General features: G+C 50.6%; 1 protein-coding gene across 2 annotated transcripts; it reads left to right on the forward strand.

Annotated features, from left to right (window-relative positions):
- Positions 1-11,092: 11,092 nt before the first annotated feature.
- On the forward strand, positions 11,093-19,725 carry ZBTB7C (zinc finger and BTB domain containing 7C). 2 transcript variants are annotated; one of them, XM_086770011.1, is made up of 4 exons: positions 11,093-11,150; positions 11,315-11,321; positions 13,157-14,356; positions 19,089-19,725. In XM_086770011.1, exons 1-4 carry the CDS (start codon positions 11,093-11,095, stop codon positions 19,723-19,725), a joined length of 1,902 nt encoding a protein of 633 aa, XP_086626137.1. The 2 variants fall into 2 exon arrangements, with proteins under 2 accessions (XP_086626137.1, XP_010122604.2); XM_010124302.2 differs by lacking the exons at positions 11,093-11,150; positions 11,315-11,321 and having other exon boundaries at positions 13,158-14,356.
- Positions 19,726-19,932: the final 207 nt, after the last annotated feature.

The following is a 19,932-nucleotide window of genomic DNA, read 5'->3' on the forward strand; positions in this document are numbered from 1 at the left end:
ATTTCTTGTGCCTCTGGCACATCTTGGAGCAGGAGAGAGCATCTGTCCTTGTTCTTCAAGGGCTGTGGGGCTGTGTAGGGGCATATGTAGTCCTTTGTGTCACAGGGAGTCAGCCACATTGATGTAAGATACTTTTATAATGTTATAGCTGTCCCTGTTACAGCCCTTGTGCCCACCCAGCGCTTTCCGTAAGTCACAAACTAGCTGCGGATCCCACGCCAACATCTTCACGGTGGCACCAGCGCAGAAGGACAGTGCAGTTCAGATCCATCTGCAAGATGGATCACTACACCATCCTTGTCCTCTTTGCACTGGTGCAAATCCAGAATAGCATCAGTTAAATCCCTGGAATCAATCCATAGTTACACCTGGATAAATAAGCATACGCTTTACCCAACAAATCCCCCCCCCCCCCCAAAAAAAAAAAAAGCGTAAAATCCATCTGTTCAGCTCCAGCAAGGCCAACTTCTGGCTGAAGCCAGCGCCCTGTAATTCGAAGACTCCTTTGGACATCCCCTTTGAGTCCGGACGTGTGAGCAGCTTCCCTTGAAAACGTTTCCTTGTAAAGCCTTTGTGAGCTTGTGCATGCACCGATGTTATGGTTATCACACATGTAATTTCATCTGACATTGTAATGACAGCACGGGGAGTTCAAAATGTAACAGTAAATATAGTTGTTAGGGAAAAAAAAATAAAATAAAATAAAATCCCAGCCCATCATCCTGAGTGCCTCTTCACGTCATGGGAGGGATGCAGACAGACTCCAAACACCATCAGCATTTCTGGGTTCCAGTTGGAAACTGCCCGGAGTTCAGGAGAGGCCAAAACAAACAGGCGAGACTCTCTTTACATGGCAGGGTTGCGTTTTCTCCTCCTTTTCCCTATTATTTTTTTTCCTTTTTAAAGTGTCACCCCTCTAAAATCCCTAAGAGGGAAGAGGCTGGGGTTTTTTTCCCTGCTTGCTTGAGCTGTTGTCGTAGCTGGTGGCGTGATGCAGCCCTGATCCCGCACTCGCGTCCGGCCACGAGCTGAATCCTGACTTGAGCCCCGCTTGTTTTTTGAAGGCCGTCAGTTTGCAGTCCTGTATCGAAGGGTCATTTGCCAATTCCATTGTAAGCCTCATTTACAGCTCAGCTGTTTTAAATCGGATCGGACTGTGAGCTGGCGTGCGTGTGCAGTTCAGCTGGGACGTAGGGCTTGCTTTGCTCGGGGGCCCGATCCCGCAAACCCCCTCCTTGCTTCCAGAAGCATCAGTTGAAAAATGAATCCTATTGATTTCCATTTATGTTTTCCATGTGTTTGAGCCCAATCATCTAAGCTGTCGATATTTTGCTTTTCCTTCTTCCAGGTTACGTCTTGGGGAGAGTGGAGATGTTTGGTTTTTTTTTCCTGTTGGTCCTTCACCAGCTGTGACTATATTTACCAAGCTGGGCATGGGTGGGCCCCGCCAAATCGCCCAGATTGCTCGGACGGGTGAGGCTTTGCAGGATCAGGGCTGAGCTGACGACGCAGCTGCTGTTTAGCTTTCTAGCAGGTTGGCAGCGAAAGCAGGGCTCTTTGCTCACAGAAAGAGCCGAGATACAAGTGAGATCTGAGCCTGACCCCTCATCTTCGGTTAAATGGCTCTGTAACCTTGAGAACTGGATTAAGTCGTCCCCTGAAGATAGGAAGTTGCTTCTGGATACTCGGTGCTTGGGCCACACTGTAGGGTTATGCTCATGTATTACCTGTGATCTTCAGAGAGCTCATTAGTTGGTTGGTTTACATACAAGAGGTGTGGGTGAAAGTCCCATCCCCTTTTCCTGACCATCTTCTGACGAAGCCCGGCAGTATGTCCTTTAGAAACACCCAGCTCAGGGATTAGAAATGTGATGCATCTCGCTGGGGTTGAAGAAAAATAATTGTAGAATCACAGGATGGTTTGGGTTGGAAGGGCCTTTTAAAGGCCATCCAGTCCAACCCCCCCTGCAAGGAGCAGGGACATCTCCAACCAGATCAGGTTGCTCAGAGCCCTGTCCAACCTCGCCTTGAGCATCTCCAGGGATGGGGCATCCCTGGGGATGGGGAATCCATCAGCAAAGTATGGGGAGATGCAACGTTCACCCCTCTGAGATGGAGCTGGGGCTATAGGTGATTCTGAGGAGACACTCAGATGGGTGAAAACTGGGTGGATTGGATCCCCTCTGTGAAGGCAAGGACTTGAATTTTCCTCCTATGTTGGGATTGACTGTGGCAGCATGGTCCAAGCCCAGGACTAGACTTCTCCCCTTGGTATAGATGATGGGGCGGTGGTGCTGGAGAGACTATGTCTTTGCAAGCAGGATCGCCGTCACAGGACAAGATGCTCTGCAGAGGCACCTTCCATGAACACGTCTTTCTGAAAGCCACTATATGTCTGCATGGGAGCTATTCTAGCCCGGCCGTAGCAGGGGATCTTGTGCGCTTAGAGCTCCAGGACTTAAATGGCAATTAAAAATGAATGAGGCTGCAAAGGCTCTCCTGAGAGCCCAGCAGGAAAATTATATTTTGGGTTATACCGGAGGAAAATAGTCCAATCTAAGGTACCACTCTCATAAATACTGACGAGAATGCGAGCCTAACAAATGCCAACACGGTGTAAGCGGTGAAGGGCAGGCGAACGGCGAGGCTGAGCTTGTGTTATGGGGCTTGGCCCAATGCAAGCTGGGTTTTAGAGACGTGCTGGCTCCTGAGGTTGTCCTTGTGAGAGGCAGGCCAAGGCTGCTGCCGCTGCCTCGGTGCAAGGCTGCAGATGCCTTGGCCACGTGGTGGGTCCAGTGGTGGGCACGTCTTGGCCAACGCATGGGGATGGGGGCTCCTCCTGGAGAGGTGATGCTGAGAGACGCGACAGGGACCAGCAAGAAACTCCCCCAAAGACTGGGGATGCCCAGGAGGAGCCCAGGGAGGGTCCGGAGGAGCAGCCCTGCCCGGGCAGGGGAGTGGAGCGTGGCCGCTGCCAACGCCACCGCCGCCGAGATGAGCCTTCCACCCCACCGCTTCTGGAGCTTGCCTGTACCTGCTCCCAAGCCGATATTAAGCCTGCTCAAACACTGCACCGCCTTCTCCTTGCATTGTTTTCTGTACCCCACACCCAGCACCAAAATAGCGATAACCCCCCCCTCCCCACCCTCCCGCGGTGACTCAGGCTGGCGAGCAGGCACACATCTGCTTCTGATTTACCGTGCTAGCGCTCTGACCCTTTTATTTTCACTCCCAACGTTCTCCCTTCGGTGGCTTTCTCTCTGGGGGCGAGGGGAGAGGAGAGAAGGGGGAGCTGGATCCCCATCTTTTGCCCCCTGCTTTTTTGGAGCACCCAAAAAATTACTTTATTTTTATTTCAGAGCTGTTTTTCACACATGTTGGTGACAGCCTTACCCGGATCTGCGTCCAAGTCCCTTGCAATCCTGTCCACTCTGGAGGGACACCAGCCAAACCAGTTTTCCATGGTTAAGCTGGGCACATTTTTCCGCCGTGGTTTTTTTCTTTTTTTTTTTTTTCTTTTTTTTTTTTTTTGTCAGGAAGCAAACCCACCCAGTATGTGCGCGCCGTTCAATAGGAGCCTTTTTTTAATTTCTTTTCCTTTTTCTGGCTCCGGAGAAAAGCAGAACGAGAGGGAACGAAGGGGCCTGCCTGTTCTCCCAGGAGAGCTCAGAATGGGAGGAAATGGCTTTTTTTTTTTTTTGCTATTTTTAAGGCCGTGCTGGAAGGAGGTACCCACCACCGATGGGCTCATGGTGTTGTAATGGTGTGCACCCATAGGGATGTATCCTATATATATATATATATATCTCCTATATAACCCCCTATGGCAGGGTCTGGGCAGCTTGCACAAGGGGGAGGGCAATGTTGGAGGAGAGCAGCTGCAAACACATGGGCAGAAATGCCACCAGCAATGTCACGTACCTCATGGACCCTCATCCTGGTCATGGAGGGACCACCAACCTGATGTTCGGCCATGCCAGCTCCAGCGTAGGCACATCTCTAGTGGGGATTTTCCTCTCACTCTCTTTTTTTTTTTTTTCTTTTTTTTTTTTTTGCTTTCTCAGAACACTGTGTGGGAGGGCGGGGGGACGCGTCACTTGAAGTGTGAGTGAGTTTCCATGAGAGCGGGGTGGTTGCACAGGATGACTGGAAACTCTTCTGTTTCGCTTGACATGTTGCCCCTCCCACGGGATTTCTACGCGCATACACACACACACAGAGGCATATAACGTGGACGTATGTCTGTGCATATAGATACATAGGGAGGGGAGATACTCATCCAGGATCATTTACTGTACCAGTGACACCACATTTAAAAGTCCCCTAGATGCTGAAGAATGGCCAGGAGAGCATCAAGTCATGTAGAGAGGGACCACTGAGGGCTTCCAAGAAAAAAAAACAAACATCACTAACTGGATATTGGGCACCTCCAGCCTTGCAGCATCTCCCAAAACCTCAGAAAAGAGGAGCAGAAGGGACCTGATGCCCACAGCACCATCCCCTTGAGCTCCAGACCTCCAAGGCGCTGCTTGGATGAGGGGGGAAAGGCTACAAGGAAACATTGTGGTCAGATGTGACCAACCTATAAAGCCCCCCCCTGCAGTACCTGCCCAGAGACTGTGGTTAATTAATTTCCCCCTGCTTTTTACATAAATATAGCCTTCAAAACACCATCTGGAGCTGGGCTGTGCCTTTGAGGTAGCTCCAGTAATTGTTTATGTTTATTTGACCATTTATCACTGGGATCCCCCTTTGCCAAAACCTGCTCGGCATATCAGATGGGACTTGTCATGTGGCATGCAGACTTAATCAAGCTGTCACCCACAAGTGACCCAAAGCTCCTGATTTTGGAGATTTATATAAACTCTGAAATTGAGAAGTGTGCTCCCTAATTTAAAGAAGCCAGAAAGAAGAAACCAAAGTGAAAATATGGCGCTTCAATTGTAGGAGGCATTGAACTCTACTCTGGCCCTACCAGAGCTCCTATTTTCACTTATGTGGAGCCCAAAAGCTGGTTTCAAGGAAAGAGGAGAGCCATAGGGCTGGGTTCTGGTGGTGTGGTGACATCTTCTTAGTGTTAGTCCCACAATGTGCAGAGCTGCTGGGTGACAGGTCCCTGCGTCCTCGCCCAGAGGGCAAGGTATCGATCCACCAAACTTCATACCAGAGTCTGGGAGCTTGTTATAAAAATGATGGTCAGGTCAGGCCAAGGTGGGAGACCTTGGGCTAGAACTAAGGGGATGCTGGGGCTTTTTGGATGCCTGGTGCCTGCCATGATAAGCAACGAGGGAGGGAGGAGAGGAGCTCAACCTGTTCACCACGTGCCACCCGCCGATGGAGGGGCCAACTTGAGCAACAAGCCCATAGAGGAGCTGAGGCCAGGAAAAATGACCTTAACTTAAATACCCCGTGGGCTGCGACTGGGTCCTGATGGTCACGGAGCTCCAGTAAATTCCCATTACAAAGGATGTACGAGACACTTGTGCCTCCACACCTCAGTGAGTGGATGAGTGGCACCTGTAATCACTATTTATCTTCTTAAGCAAATAGTCCTCTTGGTTCTTCCCAACTAATGTTGTACCAGAGAAATACAGCAAATCTCCAGTATTGCCAAGCCCCAGGTCAGCTAAATTTCTGCATGAATTTTTGGAAACTGGGAGGAATGACTGTCACTAAAATGAAGAAGGGGTTAAATATGTCGTTTTCGGAATCATTCAGCACTCTGGAGGTGGTTCTCCAACACCTTTTAGTTTGGATTCTCTGATAGGTCTTGAGATGAAGATGGCTTTCTGATTATCTACTTATAGGAAACTAATGGTGCCAACCCAAAAAAGACAGTTTTATTCTAAATATACATGGTTCATATAGGCTCAGCCTCTCAGCCAGATGTTGATAAGGATGAATCCTTGTATGCCCAAGGATTTTGTTTGGAGATTGGTATTCATATTGAAAAGTCCAGTAGGTGATGGAGAAATACCAGGCTGAAGGTCACTTGTGATCTCAGTCCCTGAAGCGCAACCACTTTAATTATGTGACCAAACCATGCTTGACTTCCAGGGCTCTTCCTTCAGGTTGGAGCTGTCTCATGCATCCTTGGCTCCATGGAGGCTGGCCAAAAGGGTTGGGCTGTCACCCCGGGGCTTCCTGGCCATTCCACTCTTCCCAGCATCAGCAGTAGGAGGAATGTCAACATTGCTAGGGTTCTGGCTGGCTGCCATAGGCAGCCTTGGCACCAGCATCCTATGGAGCATCTTAAATTCTACTGACCTGCTCCATCAAAGGGAAGCAATTGTGCCCCAGTACTCAGCACTGGTGAGGCTGCACCTCGAATACCATGTGCAGTTTTGGGCCCCTCAGTACAAGAAGGATGTTGAGGTGCTGGAGCACGTCCAGAGAAGGGCGATGAAGCTGGTGAGGGGTCTGGACCACCAGTCTGCTGAGGAGCAGCTGAGGCAACTGGGGATGTTTAGTCTGGAGAAGAGGAGACTGAGGGGAGACCTCATTGCTCTCTACAGCTGCTTGAAAGGAGGGTGTGGGGAGGTGAGTGTTGGTCTCTTCTCTCAAATAACAAGTGAAAGGACAAGAGGAAATGGCCCAGCTTGTGGCAAGGAAGGTTTAGGTTGGATATTAGGAAACACTTCTTTACTGAAAGGGTGGTCAGGCACTGGAACAGGCTGCCCAGGGCAGTGGTGCAGTCACCATCCCTGGAGGTGTTCAAAGAACTTGTAGATGTGGCACTTCAGGACGTGGTTTAGTGGGCATGGTGGTGTTGGGTTGATGGTTGGACTTGATGATCTTGGAGGTTTTTTCCAACCTTAATAATTCTATTCTATTCTATTTATGGAGCTGCTCCCTTACCAGGAGCCACATGAGGTGATGCCACCTCTGCAGCAACCTACAGGGCTTTCTCCCCATCCATGCTGCAAGAGAGGATCTTCCATGGCCAATGTGACCCTCTTCGCATCCTTCCTCACCAAGACATCTCTGCCCTTGCCCACTTTGTCCAGATCTAAGCAAAATCCATGAATTTTGTGAGGAGGGATCCTCAGATTGGGGTGGGTGAGCTTGTTGCGTACCTCTTAAAAACCAACACCCCCACCCTTCCCAGCTCAACCCCGTACTCCCCAAGCAAGACTGGCCCCAAGGGGAGGGCTGGTCTCAGTTATTCGAGGCTGGGGCGGGTGCCCAGCCCAGCAATAAAACCCTGGTGCTTTAGCTAGCGAGCTGATTCCCTCCCCCAGCATCATCTCTGGGTCTGCAGAGTGGCTCATCTCCTTTAAAAACCCGAGGACTTCCTTGCGAGGGAGGAAGCGGTTGGTGTCACCGCATTTTCCTCATCGTTTCAGGTGTCTCACAGAGAAGCGACTGAGAGGCAAGGAGCGCTCTCTGCCCCACCTTCCCGCCGGAGGGAAGAAACACTAGGTGCTAGGGTAGGTGGTTTAATAACATGTTCTTCAGGAGACAAGATGTTCAGAGGGGAGCTGTGCTTAAGGAAATATTTGCCTTTTTCACGTTTTACACCTTCCTTTTTTTATAACTTGCCTCTCTGCCTGCCTTTCAGATAGGCTTTTAGGGATCTCAGCTCCCTCTTGGTAGGAAAGAAGAGGCGTCTTCCAAATCAGAGTCAAGCACTTGGCCAAGGCAACGGTGTCGTCCTCATGGGGCCTGCTTCGGGTGAGGTGTCAACGTGGGTGGCTCTGCTCTAGGACACACTTGCACAAGGGACTTCCTCAAGGTCACTGCGTGGGAACAGAGCCGAGCATCCCTATACCCCCAAAATAACAACAGGGGTAAGGAGCAGGAGCTACCAATCATTGGTCAGCATATCCTGTAGAAAGCAGCTGTAACATTTTGACAGACTAGATTAAGATTTGACATCTCAATTGCCTCATTATGATGAGCCACAAATAAACCTGGGGAAAAACAAACAGAAACCCATATATTTATGGGCTGATGGAGGTAGCAGACAGGTCTACATACACGAGACCATGGTGCGGAGGGAGAGCAGCCCACCCCGGGTGCCACCACTGCTCCCGCAGCCTGGAGCAGGGATTGGGAAAGAGGAGCGGGTAGCAAAGTCACGGTGCCAAAGCATCGGTCTGTCGAGGTGCCGAGTGCTCTGGGCAGGGGAGGGAAGGAGTTGGTAGTAGAAAGTAAATTGGGATGAGGGAAGATGTTGACACCTCCTGCTGAGGCAATATTTAGAGGTGACTTAGGAGAAAGGTAGGTCCCATAGCGAAAGGACAAGGGGTATTGGTTTTAAATACACCCGTGCAGAGGCTGGAAGGAGGGAAGAATTGGAGACACCATTTGTTTTGCCTGGAAAAATGTCATTTTGACACAGGTAGCAGGCAGAGATCAGCCAGAGCCTCAGGCTCCTTCCTCCGTCGCACAGAATGCAGAACGAGCCCGACATGGAGTGGCAGCTGCTTTGTGCTCCCCGGCTTTCCCTGGGGCATCCCCGTGTCTTTGGGGTGGCACTCCCGGCGAGAGCCCAGTGCTTTGCACGCCAGAAAGCAACATGGTCAGGAGCCAGCTCCTTCCCATGGGGAAATACCAGAGCAAAGAGGAGGCCGAGCTGTGCACGTTCTAAAAGGAAAGGGTCTGAGAATCTCTGGTGTTCATCTCCTCCAAGGGCCCGGCTTCGCAGGGCGTTGTGGCCAGAGATGAGGAAGGAGATGGAAGAGAGAAGTGCTGATGAGGAGTCATGGAATCATGGAATGGTTTGAGTTGGAAGGGACCTTTAAAGCCCACCCAGTCCAACCCCCCTGCAAGGAGCAGGGACATCTCCAACCAGATCAGGTTGCTCACAGCCCCGGCCAACCTGGCCTGGAATGTTTCCAGGGATGGGGCGTCCACCGCCTCTCTGGGCAACCTGGGACAGTGTTCCACCACTCTCAGCATAAACAATTTCTTCCTGATGTCTAATCTGAATCTACCTCCTTCTCTTTTGAAACCATGACCCCTTGTCCCATCACCACAGGCCCTGCTGAAGAGTTTCTCCCCATCTTTCCTATCAGCCCCTCACAGGTCTCCTGCTCCTGGTTTTGAGCAATACTGAGACCCAGGGCCAGGATCCCATCCCACCTCGGGGCTGGGAGATCTTTCCCAGGGCTCCTCCGAGCTGTGGCACTTCTCCATTTCCACTCATGCAAATTAATATAAGCAATATTGCTTCGCTTTATCTATTTTCTAGAACATATATCTCCATGATCTATTGAGCATACTTCTGTTTTTCACTTATCACAACGCTGTATGAGCATTTTGCCTCTCTCTCTGGTGTTTCAGTTTTATATTCTTGGTTTTCAGAGGCTGTGTTAAACTGAAGGAAGCTCAGAGTTAAAAGGAGATGCCAAAATAAAGCAACCAAAAAAAAAAAAAATTAAAAAAATAAAAGGGGCTTTGGAGCAGCAGAGTGGCCTGAATGAGCTTTGGGTCACCCAGGGAGCGTGCATCACAGGCGGTTTATAATATTATAATATTTTAAAATGAAATATTATAATATTATTAAAATATTTATGATAATCTCTGGGTTGTATCACATTCAGGCGAGCAGTGAGGTTGGACCCTGGCATCACAGCGGAGACTCCTGCCTACATCTGCCTACACGTCTCCATCGCGCTGGTGTGGCGATCGCCGCCCCGAGCCACCAAAGCACCAGCCTTCCCAAAAAAGGAAGGATTTTCACCCAAAAAGGGGACAAAGCTCAGCTCCCTCCCAATCCCCCTTTTCTCCTGTTGCAGCCTCAGCTGCCTCAATACCCGGGCAGAGCTTGGTGGTCCTGTGTCCCATCAGCATCTCCCAGCATCATTCTTTTATAAATGGGGCTTTTTGTGGCAAGAAGGTAATGAATGAGTTGCCCAAAAATGCCATGTTTCGAGACGTCATCTGCAGAATACGTTTATTTTAAGTGCCCTCCACCCTTTCCCCTCCCCGCACACCCTGGTTTATTTTAACAATGCTGTAATTTTCTATTATAAAATGAGATTTTTTTCTGTTTAACTCCATGGAGTCCGTTCAGCGTTTGCATGCACCTGTGCACGCTCTGGTGACATTTGTCACCATCAGATGCTATTTTTAGGCTTCTTATTCTTGAGGACCCCACCCTGGGCTTGGGGAGGGGAAGGGGGGAGCGCAGGAGGAGGGAGAGGAGGGAGAGGGAGGAAGGAAAACGTCAACCTCAGCACACTTCCAGCCTGTGGCCATCAACCTCCCCCCCCCGCCCCCCCGAGGGCCACGGGAACCAGAAGGTCATTTCTCAAGCTCGGAGCTGTCAAACCGCCTGGCGAGTTAAAAAAATGCAAATGCATGCAGATGAACGAGGCTGTTTCTCTTCCTCTCCCCTCCACACATTTAAATGACGTGAATCACCTTCAATTTCGCCAGCATCCTGTAAAGTTACCGGCTTGCCTAAGTGCTTCGGTTAACAGAACCGCATCTTGAGAGGACCAGGAGGGGAAAAGAAAGGAAAAGGAGCCCGTTCCCACCAAAAGGAGCTGTACATCATTTTAGTTTATAATTACATAGCCCTGAGCTCCAAATTCCATTTTTTTTCTTGCTTTTCTTCCTGCTGAGTGAATAATCCACAAACTAGGGAGGACGGAGTTTAGTGTCTGGAAAAAAAAAAAAAAACCTCTATAAAAACAACTGTCGGAGTAGTCTGATATTCTGCTTTTCTCATCTTTTGCACTTAGGGTGATCTAGCGAAAAAAAAGGATGAAAATAGATTTGTAGGAAGACGCGTTCCTTCAAGCCAGGGGCTCCTTTAACACCGATGCTCCTTGCAAGCTAAAATAAATGAGTGGAAGATAAATACAGCAATATAAATTTAATTGCTTATGCTTGTTAATAAGGACATGAAGCCCTAAAAAGGAAGCTGCCTTTTCCTCCCTGGCTCAGGGGTTGTTTATTGTCTCACACTCCACTTGGAGAGCACATCAGATGTACTCTCATTTATCGGCGGTTTTCAAGGAAGATTCGATACGGAGTCGGTCGGGCTGGTAGAGGAACCTAGCTAGTTAACGCGGTTAAGCGCAGCACACTGTAATGAATCAATTTGTTTCAGACAACAGATGTAATTAGCGTGGAGCTAATGGGCACACCGGGGGATGCAGGGCTCGAGCATCCTCCCTCAGCCAAAAATGTCAACGGCTGCAGCTGAGGCGGGGGCTCGGAGGGGTTAAAATCCTGGTTCCTCTCCCTATCTCTGGGCATGGGGAGGTGGCTGGAGAGGACTTATTGTGGTGGGGGCTGCCCTCTGGCCCCCCAGGAGGCTTCACTGGCTTGTCCCCCATCCTGGTGTTGCTCCCACCAGGCTGGTGGTCCGTAACCCTTCCCCGGAGTGCACTCCGTCTAGATTGCACCGTCTTCCCAAGGCCTTGGCTCGCTGGCTCCCCCGTGACAAGTGTTTGGCAGCGCTGATTAGGTGTGGAGGAGATATCTGCAGGGTCTCGGCTGGAGACTGACCCTGTGGAGGGAGGAGAAGGGAGACAGCATTCCTCTTCCTATGGGAATATTTCCTGCAGAATATGATCCCCTCTACGGTTCCCCAGCCTCCCCCAAGCGTCACTGGCTTGCTGGTCAAGGTGAAGTAAGGATTTGCCTGGACAGCTTTCATCAAACCAGGTTCTTTCCACCCCTGAGGGCTGCAGGCAGGTAGCAGAGTGGGAGCCAGCCCCTCAAAATGAGGTAGATCAGATCCTCACAGCTGGTGAGAAAGAGGTTTGGAGTCAGGGCAGCCAGAAACTGAGCAGGGAAGGACACCTGGGACGTGGCAATGGATCCCAGGAGAGATGCAGAGGTGGCACGGGGTGGGATTGGGAACCTGCCTGACGGTCTCAGCCTCGTGAAATGGGCCAGAGTGGGGCTGCGGTTTTAATTACATATACCCTGGGCTCTCTCGGCGATCAACCACTCGGCTGTGAACTCTCTACCTGCGGCGGGGCCACGAGCTGGGGCTCACAGAGGTGACACTGGTCCGTGTCCTGGGGGTTTCCAGAGGGTTAGCGTATTCGAAGTTATTCCGGCCATTTGATGTATTCTGTGTGTGATGGGATTAATGTATTCATTGCCTGCTGGAGGAAGTCGCTCTCCTTTCCTGGGATTTCTCATGTGGAAGGGCTGCTGGGGCCATGTGAAAGAGGAAACATCTTACAGATTAAAAAATGGCAAAAAAAAAATAGATTTTCCTTTTGGGTGTGGGCTTTTTGCTTCCGAATTTCCCTTTGAAGCTGGAGCTGCTCTAGCAGAAGGAGGTGTCTGCCAGACTCACGGGGCATTTGATACCATGTTAGTGAGTCCAAACAGGCTCAGGAATGGGGCAAGCTCAGCTTATGAGTGAAGACAGCAGACAACCATCTGCCTCTGGCCAGGCGCTTGCTCCCTGGTTGGGTTCCTGGTTGTCTTTGAGCGTTTAGGTACACTGCGACACACAGCTCTTCGCTTGCCTCTCCCATTCCCAGATTCCTTGGGAAGACATCCCTGTGCGGATGGTCCATGCGCTGAGGTGACACGGGATAGCTTCCAGACGTAGGGTAGCAGGGGGACGCAGAACTGGAGTCCTCCTGGTCCATAAGGATTGCTCTCCTGCTGCAGCAAACAGCCATGACCAGCAGTCCTTCCTATTTGGGACGTCCAGTTGTACCAGTCCCAAAACCAATTGCGTAGATGAGATGGACACTCCCTGGCTCATCGTTTTTGAGTGGTGAAGGTGCTGACACTTGGCAGTGTGAAGCAATACAGCATCACCCTTTCCCCACATAGCTCCTGGCAGGGCAAGTCCAATGTATGCCTGGAAAGATGTTGGCTCTGAGAGGATGTGGAAGAAAGGTGATGGGGATGGAGTCATTGCGCAAGGTTCCTGGGGGAGGGATGGAAGCAGAAGAGGGAGCTTGTGGTGGCTATGAAAAGGTGAATAGGGTGGGAACCGAGAAGGATGGAGACAGAGAGCTGTGGTGGGAAGCAGAGGTTAAATCACAGAGGACCTGGAAGGAGTTTAAGGTGGTGTGGAGACGCACTGTGGCAGTGCAAGCAGGAGGTGATTCCAGGGGTCCAAGCTGGGTAGGGGAGAGGAGGACATTGAGAGAAGGCAGGATGATTTTGGTGGTACAGATTGGGAACCCCCTGCTAATTTTCTGCTGTCTGTGTTTTGTTCTAGGGCACTAAATGAGAATATGGCCAATGGCATTGAAGATCTTATCGGGATCCCATTCCCGAACCACAGCAGTGAAGTCTTATGTGGTTTAAATGAGCAGCGGCACGATGGTCTCCTCTGCGATGTCATCCTCATTGTACAGGACCAGGAGTACCGGACCCATCGGTCCGTCCTTGCTGCCTGCAGCAAGTACTTCAAAAAACTCTTCACTACCGGCACTTTAACAGACCAGCCCTATGTTTACGAGATTGACTTTGTCAAGCCTGAAGCACTTTCTGCCATCCTCGAGTTTGCCTACACCTCAACCCTCACCATCACCACCTCAAATGTCAAGCACATCCTCAGCGCTGCCAAGATGCTGGAGATCCAGTGCATTATCAACGTATGCCTTGAAATCATGGAGCCCGACAGAGAGGCCGAAGAGGAAGATGACAAAGATGATGACGATGATGATGAAGATGAAGATGATGATGAGGAGGAAGAGGAGGAGGAGGAGGAAGAAGTGGAAGATTTTGTCAATCAGGAGAACCTAACCGATGTCCAAGAAGTAAGCTGTCACCAAAGTCCTTCTAAGTCTGATCTTACCGAAGAAGCATATACAGAAGCACCTAAAGACTTTCCAAATCACTACCCAGCCAATAACTCCTCTGGACACTTGGGGGTGATACGAGACTTCTCCATCGAGTCCTTGCTAAGGGAAAACTTGTACCCTAAGCCGAACATCCCAGAAAGGAGGCCAGCCCTCTCTCCTTTTACCCCTAGCTTCTTCCCTCATCTATGGAATGGAGATTTTAGCTCCTTCTCCCAGCTTGAGGAGCCACAAGTAGACAATGGCCCCTTGGATCTGGTCATCAAAAAGAGGAAGATCAAGGAAGAGGAGGAGAAGGAAGACCTGCCTCCACCTCCTTTCCCTAATGACTTCTTCAAGGACATGTTTACCAACACCCCGGCAGCTCCCTTAGGGCATATTAAGGCAGAGACTGACTACAGCGCTTATCTCAATTTCCTAAGCGCTACCCAATTTGGAGGAGTTTTTCCCCCATGGCCACTGGAGGAAGAGAGAAAGATAAAGCCCAAAGCATCCCAGCAATGTCCCATCTGTAACAAAGTCATCATGGGGGCTGGCAAGCTGCCCAGGCACATGAGGACCCACACGGGAGAGAAGCCGTATATGTGCAATATCTGCGAAGTCCGCTTTACCAGGTGTGCGTTGGTTACCTCTGCCGTGCGTGGGGTGGTGGGGTGGTGGTGGTTGGAGGGGCTACGTCATGACCCATGGTTGATTCCCAAGCTACACAACTCTTGTCCCCTACAAAAAAAAAAGTAGCAAAGAAAGAAGGGTCTGATTTCATAGAAGTATAGAATCTTTAAGGCTGGAAAAGACCTCCAAGGTCATCAAGTCCAACCATCAACCCAACACCACCATGTCCGCTAAACCATGTCCTGAAGTGCCACGTTTACACATTCTTTGAACACCTCCAGGCATGGTGACTCCACCACTTCCTTGGGCAGTGAGTTTTCTATCTCTTCAGAAAAAAAGGGAGGAAGGGAGGGCGGAGGAAGAAAATGAACCTATTGATTTTGGTGAGTTGTGGATCACATCCATACCTCACTGGATCCATCCACTTGCTGGACAAAAGCTTAAATAAGTAACAGGATATTTTCAGCCCCATCATAGTTCACCACAGTTGGACCAGAGGGAGCTGGAAAACAGATGGTCAAACAGCCAAGGAGGCTTCATCTCTAATGTGCTGGGAGATGCGCTGAGTTGGGAGGGCTGTTTAGCTGCGGGATGTAATTAGTTTGGGTTTGCACATTTTGGCATCAGTGTAGACCACAAGCAAGTTGCATATGTTTAGACATGACATGGGCTTTCTGAGGCTGGAGTGGTCCTAATTATTATACATTACTAGCAAGGTGGCTGTTGTTCTCTTTTCCCAAATAGCAAGTGATGGGATTGAGAGTAAATGGCCTCAAGTTGTGCAAGGGGAGGTTTAGATTGGATATTAAGAAAAAAATTCTTCACCAAAAGGGTTGTCAAGCACTGGAACAGGCTGCCCAGGGCAGTGGCTGAGTCACCATCCCTGGAGGTATTTAAAAGACAGGTAGATGTAGAGCTTAGGGACATGGTTTAGTGGTGGACTTGGCACTGTTAGGTCAACGGTTGGACTCGATGATCTTAAGGGTCTTTTCCAACCTCAATGATTCTGCGATTCATCACCCCAACCATTGGCCACCCAACCATTGGCACCCCAACCATTGGCCACCCAACCATTGGCCACCCTCCACAGTCAGCGGAAAGAGATCAGCCCCCTCAGAGAGGTAAAGGAGGAAAGAGGGTGAGTGGAGGTGTCATCCCTGACCAAAAAGACAACCTGCGGGGCTTAGATGAGGCACTTAACTCTTTGCTATGTCAGATTAGGTGGTATCAGCCCCAACGTGGGCTGCTCTGTGACCAGCCAGATCCAATCCTTGTACCGGTGTTCTTATATTCCTAGCCTTTGCTCTTCACCCCCACTGAAACAAAAAAAAAGCCAACTCTATCACCATAATAAATTGGAGCAGGTTACGCAAATCTCATGCTACAGCTTGCAACCGTTCTCTGAAAAGCAGGGAAAATGTAATCGGTGAGCAGAGACAAATAGATTCCTGGATCTGCTCTTGCTGGGTGTAATTAATATCTAATGAGTACAATCTTTACCATAATAATAAAGCTTTCCGACAAGAGCTCCTGGCTGTGTGTGAGAGAGAGCGAGCCCTATTAGCAAACCAGAGGAAAATAATACGCACAGTAGGCAAAGGCGAGCTCCTGACAATGGCCGGACACCTGGGGTGTTCTCGCATTCAGCCTGTCTTTTCTTCTCCCCATCCCTGTGATGATATTCGAGTGGGAGTTATGCAGATGATGAGGATTTGACCGGAAAATAAATTTCCATGCTCCACTCCATTAACGCGGCAGACACCGTGTTATCATGCGGGGAGCATCACGCCTCGGGCGGGTGTACGCGACGTGAGCCGGCTCACCCTGGTATTTGCAGGGGAAAGGCCACTGCCTGGTGCTAATTCCTGCCTGTGGGAATTTGGATCCGGCTCCTGCTGGTGCTGCATCCCTAGGTTAGCGCTGGGTTGTCACCTCCGGACAGGCGGGCTCTGCTGGGAAGGACTGGGATGGGTTCAGCTCGCTGGGTGTGGAGGGACCGCCTGGCCAGCCCCACCCTGCGGTCCCCCAGTGCTCCCTCGGGTGTGATGCTGCGGGCACTGGTTGTTGATGAGGAAATAGCCTGGCTTGACCCATCACTGACACCTTCCCTGCAATGGGAATAACGGAGCTGGGCCCTCCCAGCGGGCTCCCAAAGCCCTTTGCCAGCAAGGGCAGCGTCGTTGGCTTCATTTGGGGAAACTGAGGCACGGAGAGATGATTTATTTTAAAATTTATTTGGAAGTATTTTGAATAGCATGTAGCTATTGGCTGGAGGGTTTTTTTTGTTTGTTTGGTTGGGTTTTTTAAACCATTTTCAGCATTACTTTAATGTGAGAGTATATTGAGGTGCAGAAGGAGATTTCTGACAGGATTTCCCGGGCGCCGCTGCTTGCATTACGTGTTTTGCTCTCAGGGGGAATCTCATGCTGCCCAAAAGAATCGGGCTCGCACCCACGGCAGTGAGGGGCGTTTTTGCCAGGAAGATGCAAAATCTCCCAGGGAGTAAGGGGGCAGGGGAACAGAAACTCCCAAACGGGATTTCTGGATGTATCGCTCCTTTGCATCACATCTGCACTCGATGAACTGTGGATGAGCAAATTTCCTGGGGGAAATTGAGAAAACAGATTTTCCTGGGTGGGGGTCCCCGGACCTCCCCATCAGCTCCCTTCCCCTTCACATCAGTGGGATCCCGCATCCCACGGCAAGGACCCCACCTGCACCTGGATCTGCCACTCCCGACTCTCAGGGACATCGGATCGCAGGAAGCAGGACTTCATTTAATAGCTCATTAATTTTTTCCTTAAACAAAGGCTGCTCTGCTTCTAGTCTGCTGGCTTACCCTGCTAAAACACTGGAGAAAACTGCAGATAATTCAGCTTTTCCACCAACACAACCTCAGAGTGCTCAAGGAGAAGCTGTTCCAGCCGGAAAGGTTAACATTATTTGTTCCCATTATTTGTGTTGTGACAGCTCGCAGAGCCCTAATCGCTCTCCTAACGCAATTGCGTTAAGGTTATTCACACACAGGGAGCGTGGTTCTCCTTCTCCCATCCCACAGAGCCGGCGCTTCCCATGCCTCACCCTCCCCAACCTCTCAGCATCTCCACGTAGAGCCGTAAAAACCTCTCCTCCATCCCGTGGAGATGCTGCCGGGGTGCGGAGGATTTGAGTTTCTCTCCGTCTGCAGCTGGAGATGGGTAATAACCTGAAAAAAAGCTTTGCCTGTATTCACATTATACAGTCCTGGCAAGCTGCATGTTTATTAGGAAAAGCGATCCTGCTAGGTTAAACATTACATATATAGGTTTAAATTATATTATAGGTGGGGCTGGTAGCTCTGCTTTTTATTAACGTTTCCCAACGCTTCGCATTAACGAGCCCCTGCGTTCATCCGCTGACGGCTTCGCCGCGCGTTATCCATTTGGGATGAGATTTTTCCTCTTTGGCTCTCACGGGGGAAAGGTACCCTTGTTGAAATCTTGGGGTAACACAGCGCCTCTGGAAATTTCAGACTGGGAAGTTGGGATCCGGCCCCGGGCACGGCCAACGCCGGCGTGCTGCCGGTCATGTCGCTGGAAACTCTCCTGAGACGGACACGGGCAGGGTGGCGGAAATGAGTGCAAAGGCAGCACCTTGCAAGTTTTCAGGGCTTGACCTGCCAGCATAAGTAGATTTTTGGGGTGGTTTTTGCTTTTTTTTGCACCCTCACGCATTTTATCTATACTAATAGCATAACTCCATATATTCTCCGTATTCTTGGAGGGATCATACCGGAAGGATTTCAGAAAACAATATGAATTCTCCCCCTTTGCTGTTTACTTACTCCACTCCTGCAACCTAGGCAGCGCGCTCGGCTCAGTTCAGTTGCAATCAGCTTCGCTTTTTTTTGTAATCGTATGCCTTCACTGGGATTTTTTGCAGAAGGAAACACTTATTTATTGGGGAAAAAAAAATAAATGGTGATTGGATTGCCAGCTTCGGAAAACATTCCTTGCTGCTTTTAGATCTTCCCCTAAAAAAAAAAAAAAAAACCAAGAAAAACCCAACTATATTTGTGAATAAGTCCTGTTTGGAATGAGTATTCTGCTGTTTTGTGGCTGTTTTTAAAAACCTTCTCTGAAATGTGTGTGAGGCTGCATGCGTGTCGGCCTTGGAGAGGATGCCAGGGAAGGACAGAGGGTGCAGAGCCTGTGGATGCCTGCCTCACCCTCTGCCACGCTCGGGCTTCTGCCACGCTCGGGCTTCAAACGAAAGCTCCTGAAGACACCCAGTGGTCAAGGCAAGGATAAAAGGAAAGGAAAAATCAGCTCCAAAAGGGACTTCATTTAAGCGGCACTGCCGCACATTGCCAGGCTCTCGAAACTCAACAGATTTCCTTATTTGCAGGCACAATATAGCTGCACTTATTTAGATATTCCCGTATGGGTTTGGGGTTTATTCCAGAAGGTTTTTTTCCTCCCATTTAGGCTGTTTTGAACTCTTTGGGATGGGTTGCAAATCTAATCTCTTTGGGACGGGCTGCAAATCTGACGTGGAGGGCTGGGTGTGTGTGGTTTAGGCACCATGACCCCGGGAAGGAGGAGATGGATGCAAACGCCAGCTTGCGAGAGCATCCATACATTGGGGGAAGCTCCGGGATGAGCTCTCCACCTTCCCATCGCCTTTCCCAAGGAGCAATCCCAACCGCATCCCTTCCAGCCCACGCCACCTGACCAAACGCCTTTTCTTTTGCAGGCAGGACAAGCTCAAAATCCACATGCGGAAGCACACAGGGGAGCGGCCATACCTCTGCATCCACTGCAACGCCAAATTCGTGCACAACTACGACCTGAAGAACCACATGCGCATCCATACGGGGATCCGGCCCTACCAGTGCGAGTTCTGCTACAAGAGCTTCACCCGCTCCGATCACCTCCATCGCCACATCAAACGCCAGAGCTGCCGGATCGCGCGGCCCCGGCGTGGACGCAAGCCGGCAGCGTGGAGGGCAGCTGGCTTGCTCTTCGCTCCCGGTGGCCCGCCGGTGGAGAAGAGCTTCATGATGCCGCCGACGTTGGAGGAGATGAGCGGCCACCTTGGCGGCGCGGCCATGTGCCTTCCTGGCCCCAGCCCCAAGCACTTTTTGAGCGGGGCCAAGACCTCCTTCAGCCTGCAGGAGCTAGAGAGCCAGTTTGAAGAAACCCAGATGAAGCTCTTCAGGCGAGCCCAGCTGGACATGGAGAGGAACGCGGGCATCTTCGCCTTCACCCTGGGCCATAATGAAAACCTTGCTGCCCAACCCTTCTTTCCCCTCCCTGATCCTTGGAGCACGGGCTTCAGTGGCTTGGCAGGGCTCGGCCACTTGGCTCCCATCTCGGAGACGAGCAACTAAACCCGCGCCTGGCCCCACCGTGGATCCCCTCCCTTCCCAACAGGGTGACTGTTTCCTTCGGCGTCCCCGTCTGCCCTTTTGCATCATCTGGCTCCCAAGAAGCTCTTCATCCCCTCGCCACTGTGGTCTGCCACAGGGCTTGGGGCAGGGGGCCATCCCCAGGACAAGCGGGTGGGTGGGCAGGTGCTGCGCCTCATGGCCACCGGC

Source organism: Chlamydotis macqueenii, chromosome Z (assembly GCF_036417535.1).
Source record: "Chlamydotis macqueenii isolate bChlMac1 chromosome Z, bChlMac1.mat, whole genome shotgun sequence".
Taxonomy (NCBI): Eukaryota; Metazoa; Chordata; class Aves; order Otidiformes; family Otididae; genus Chlamydotis; species Chlamydotis macqueenii.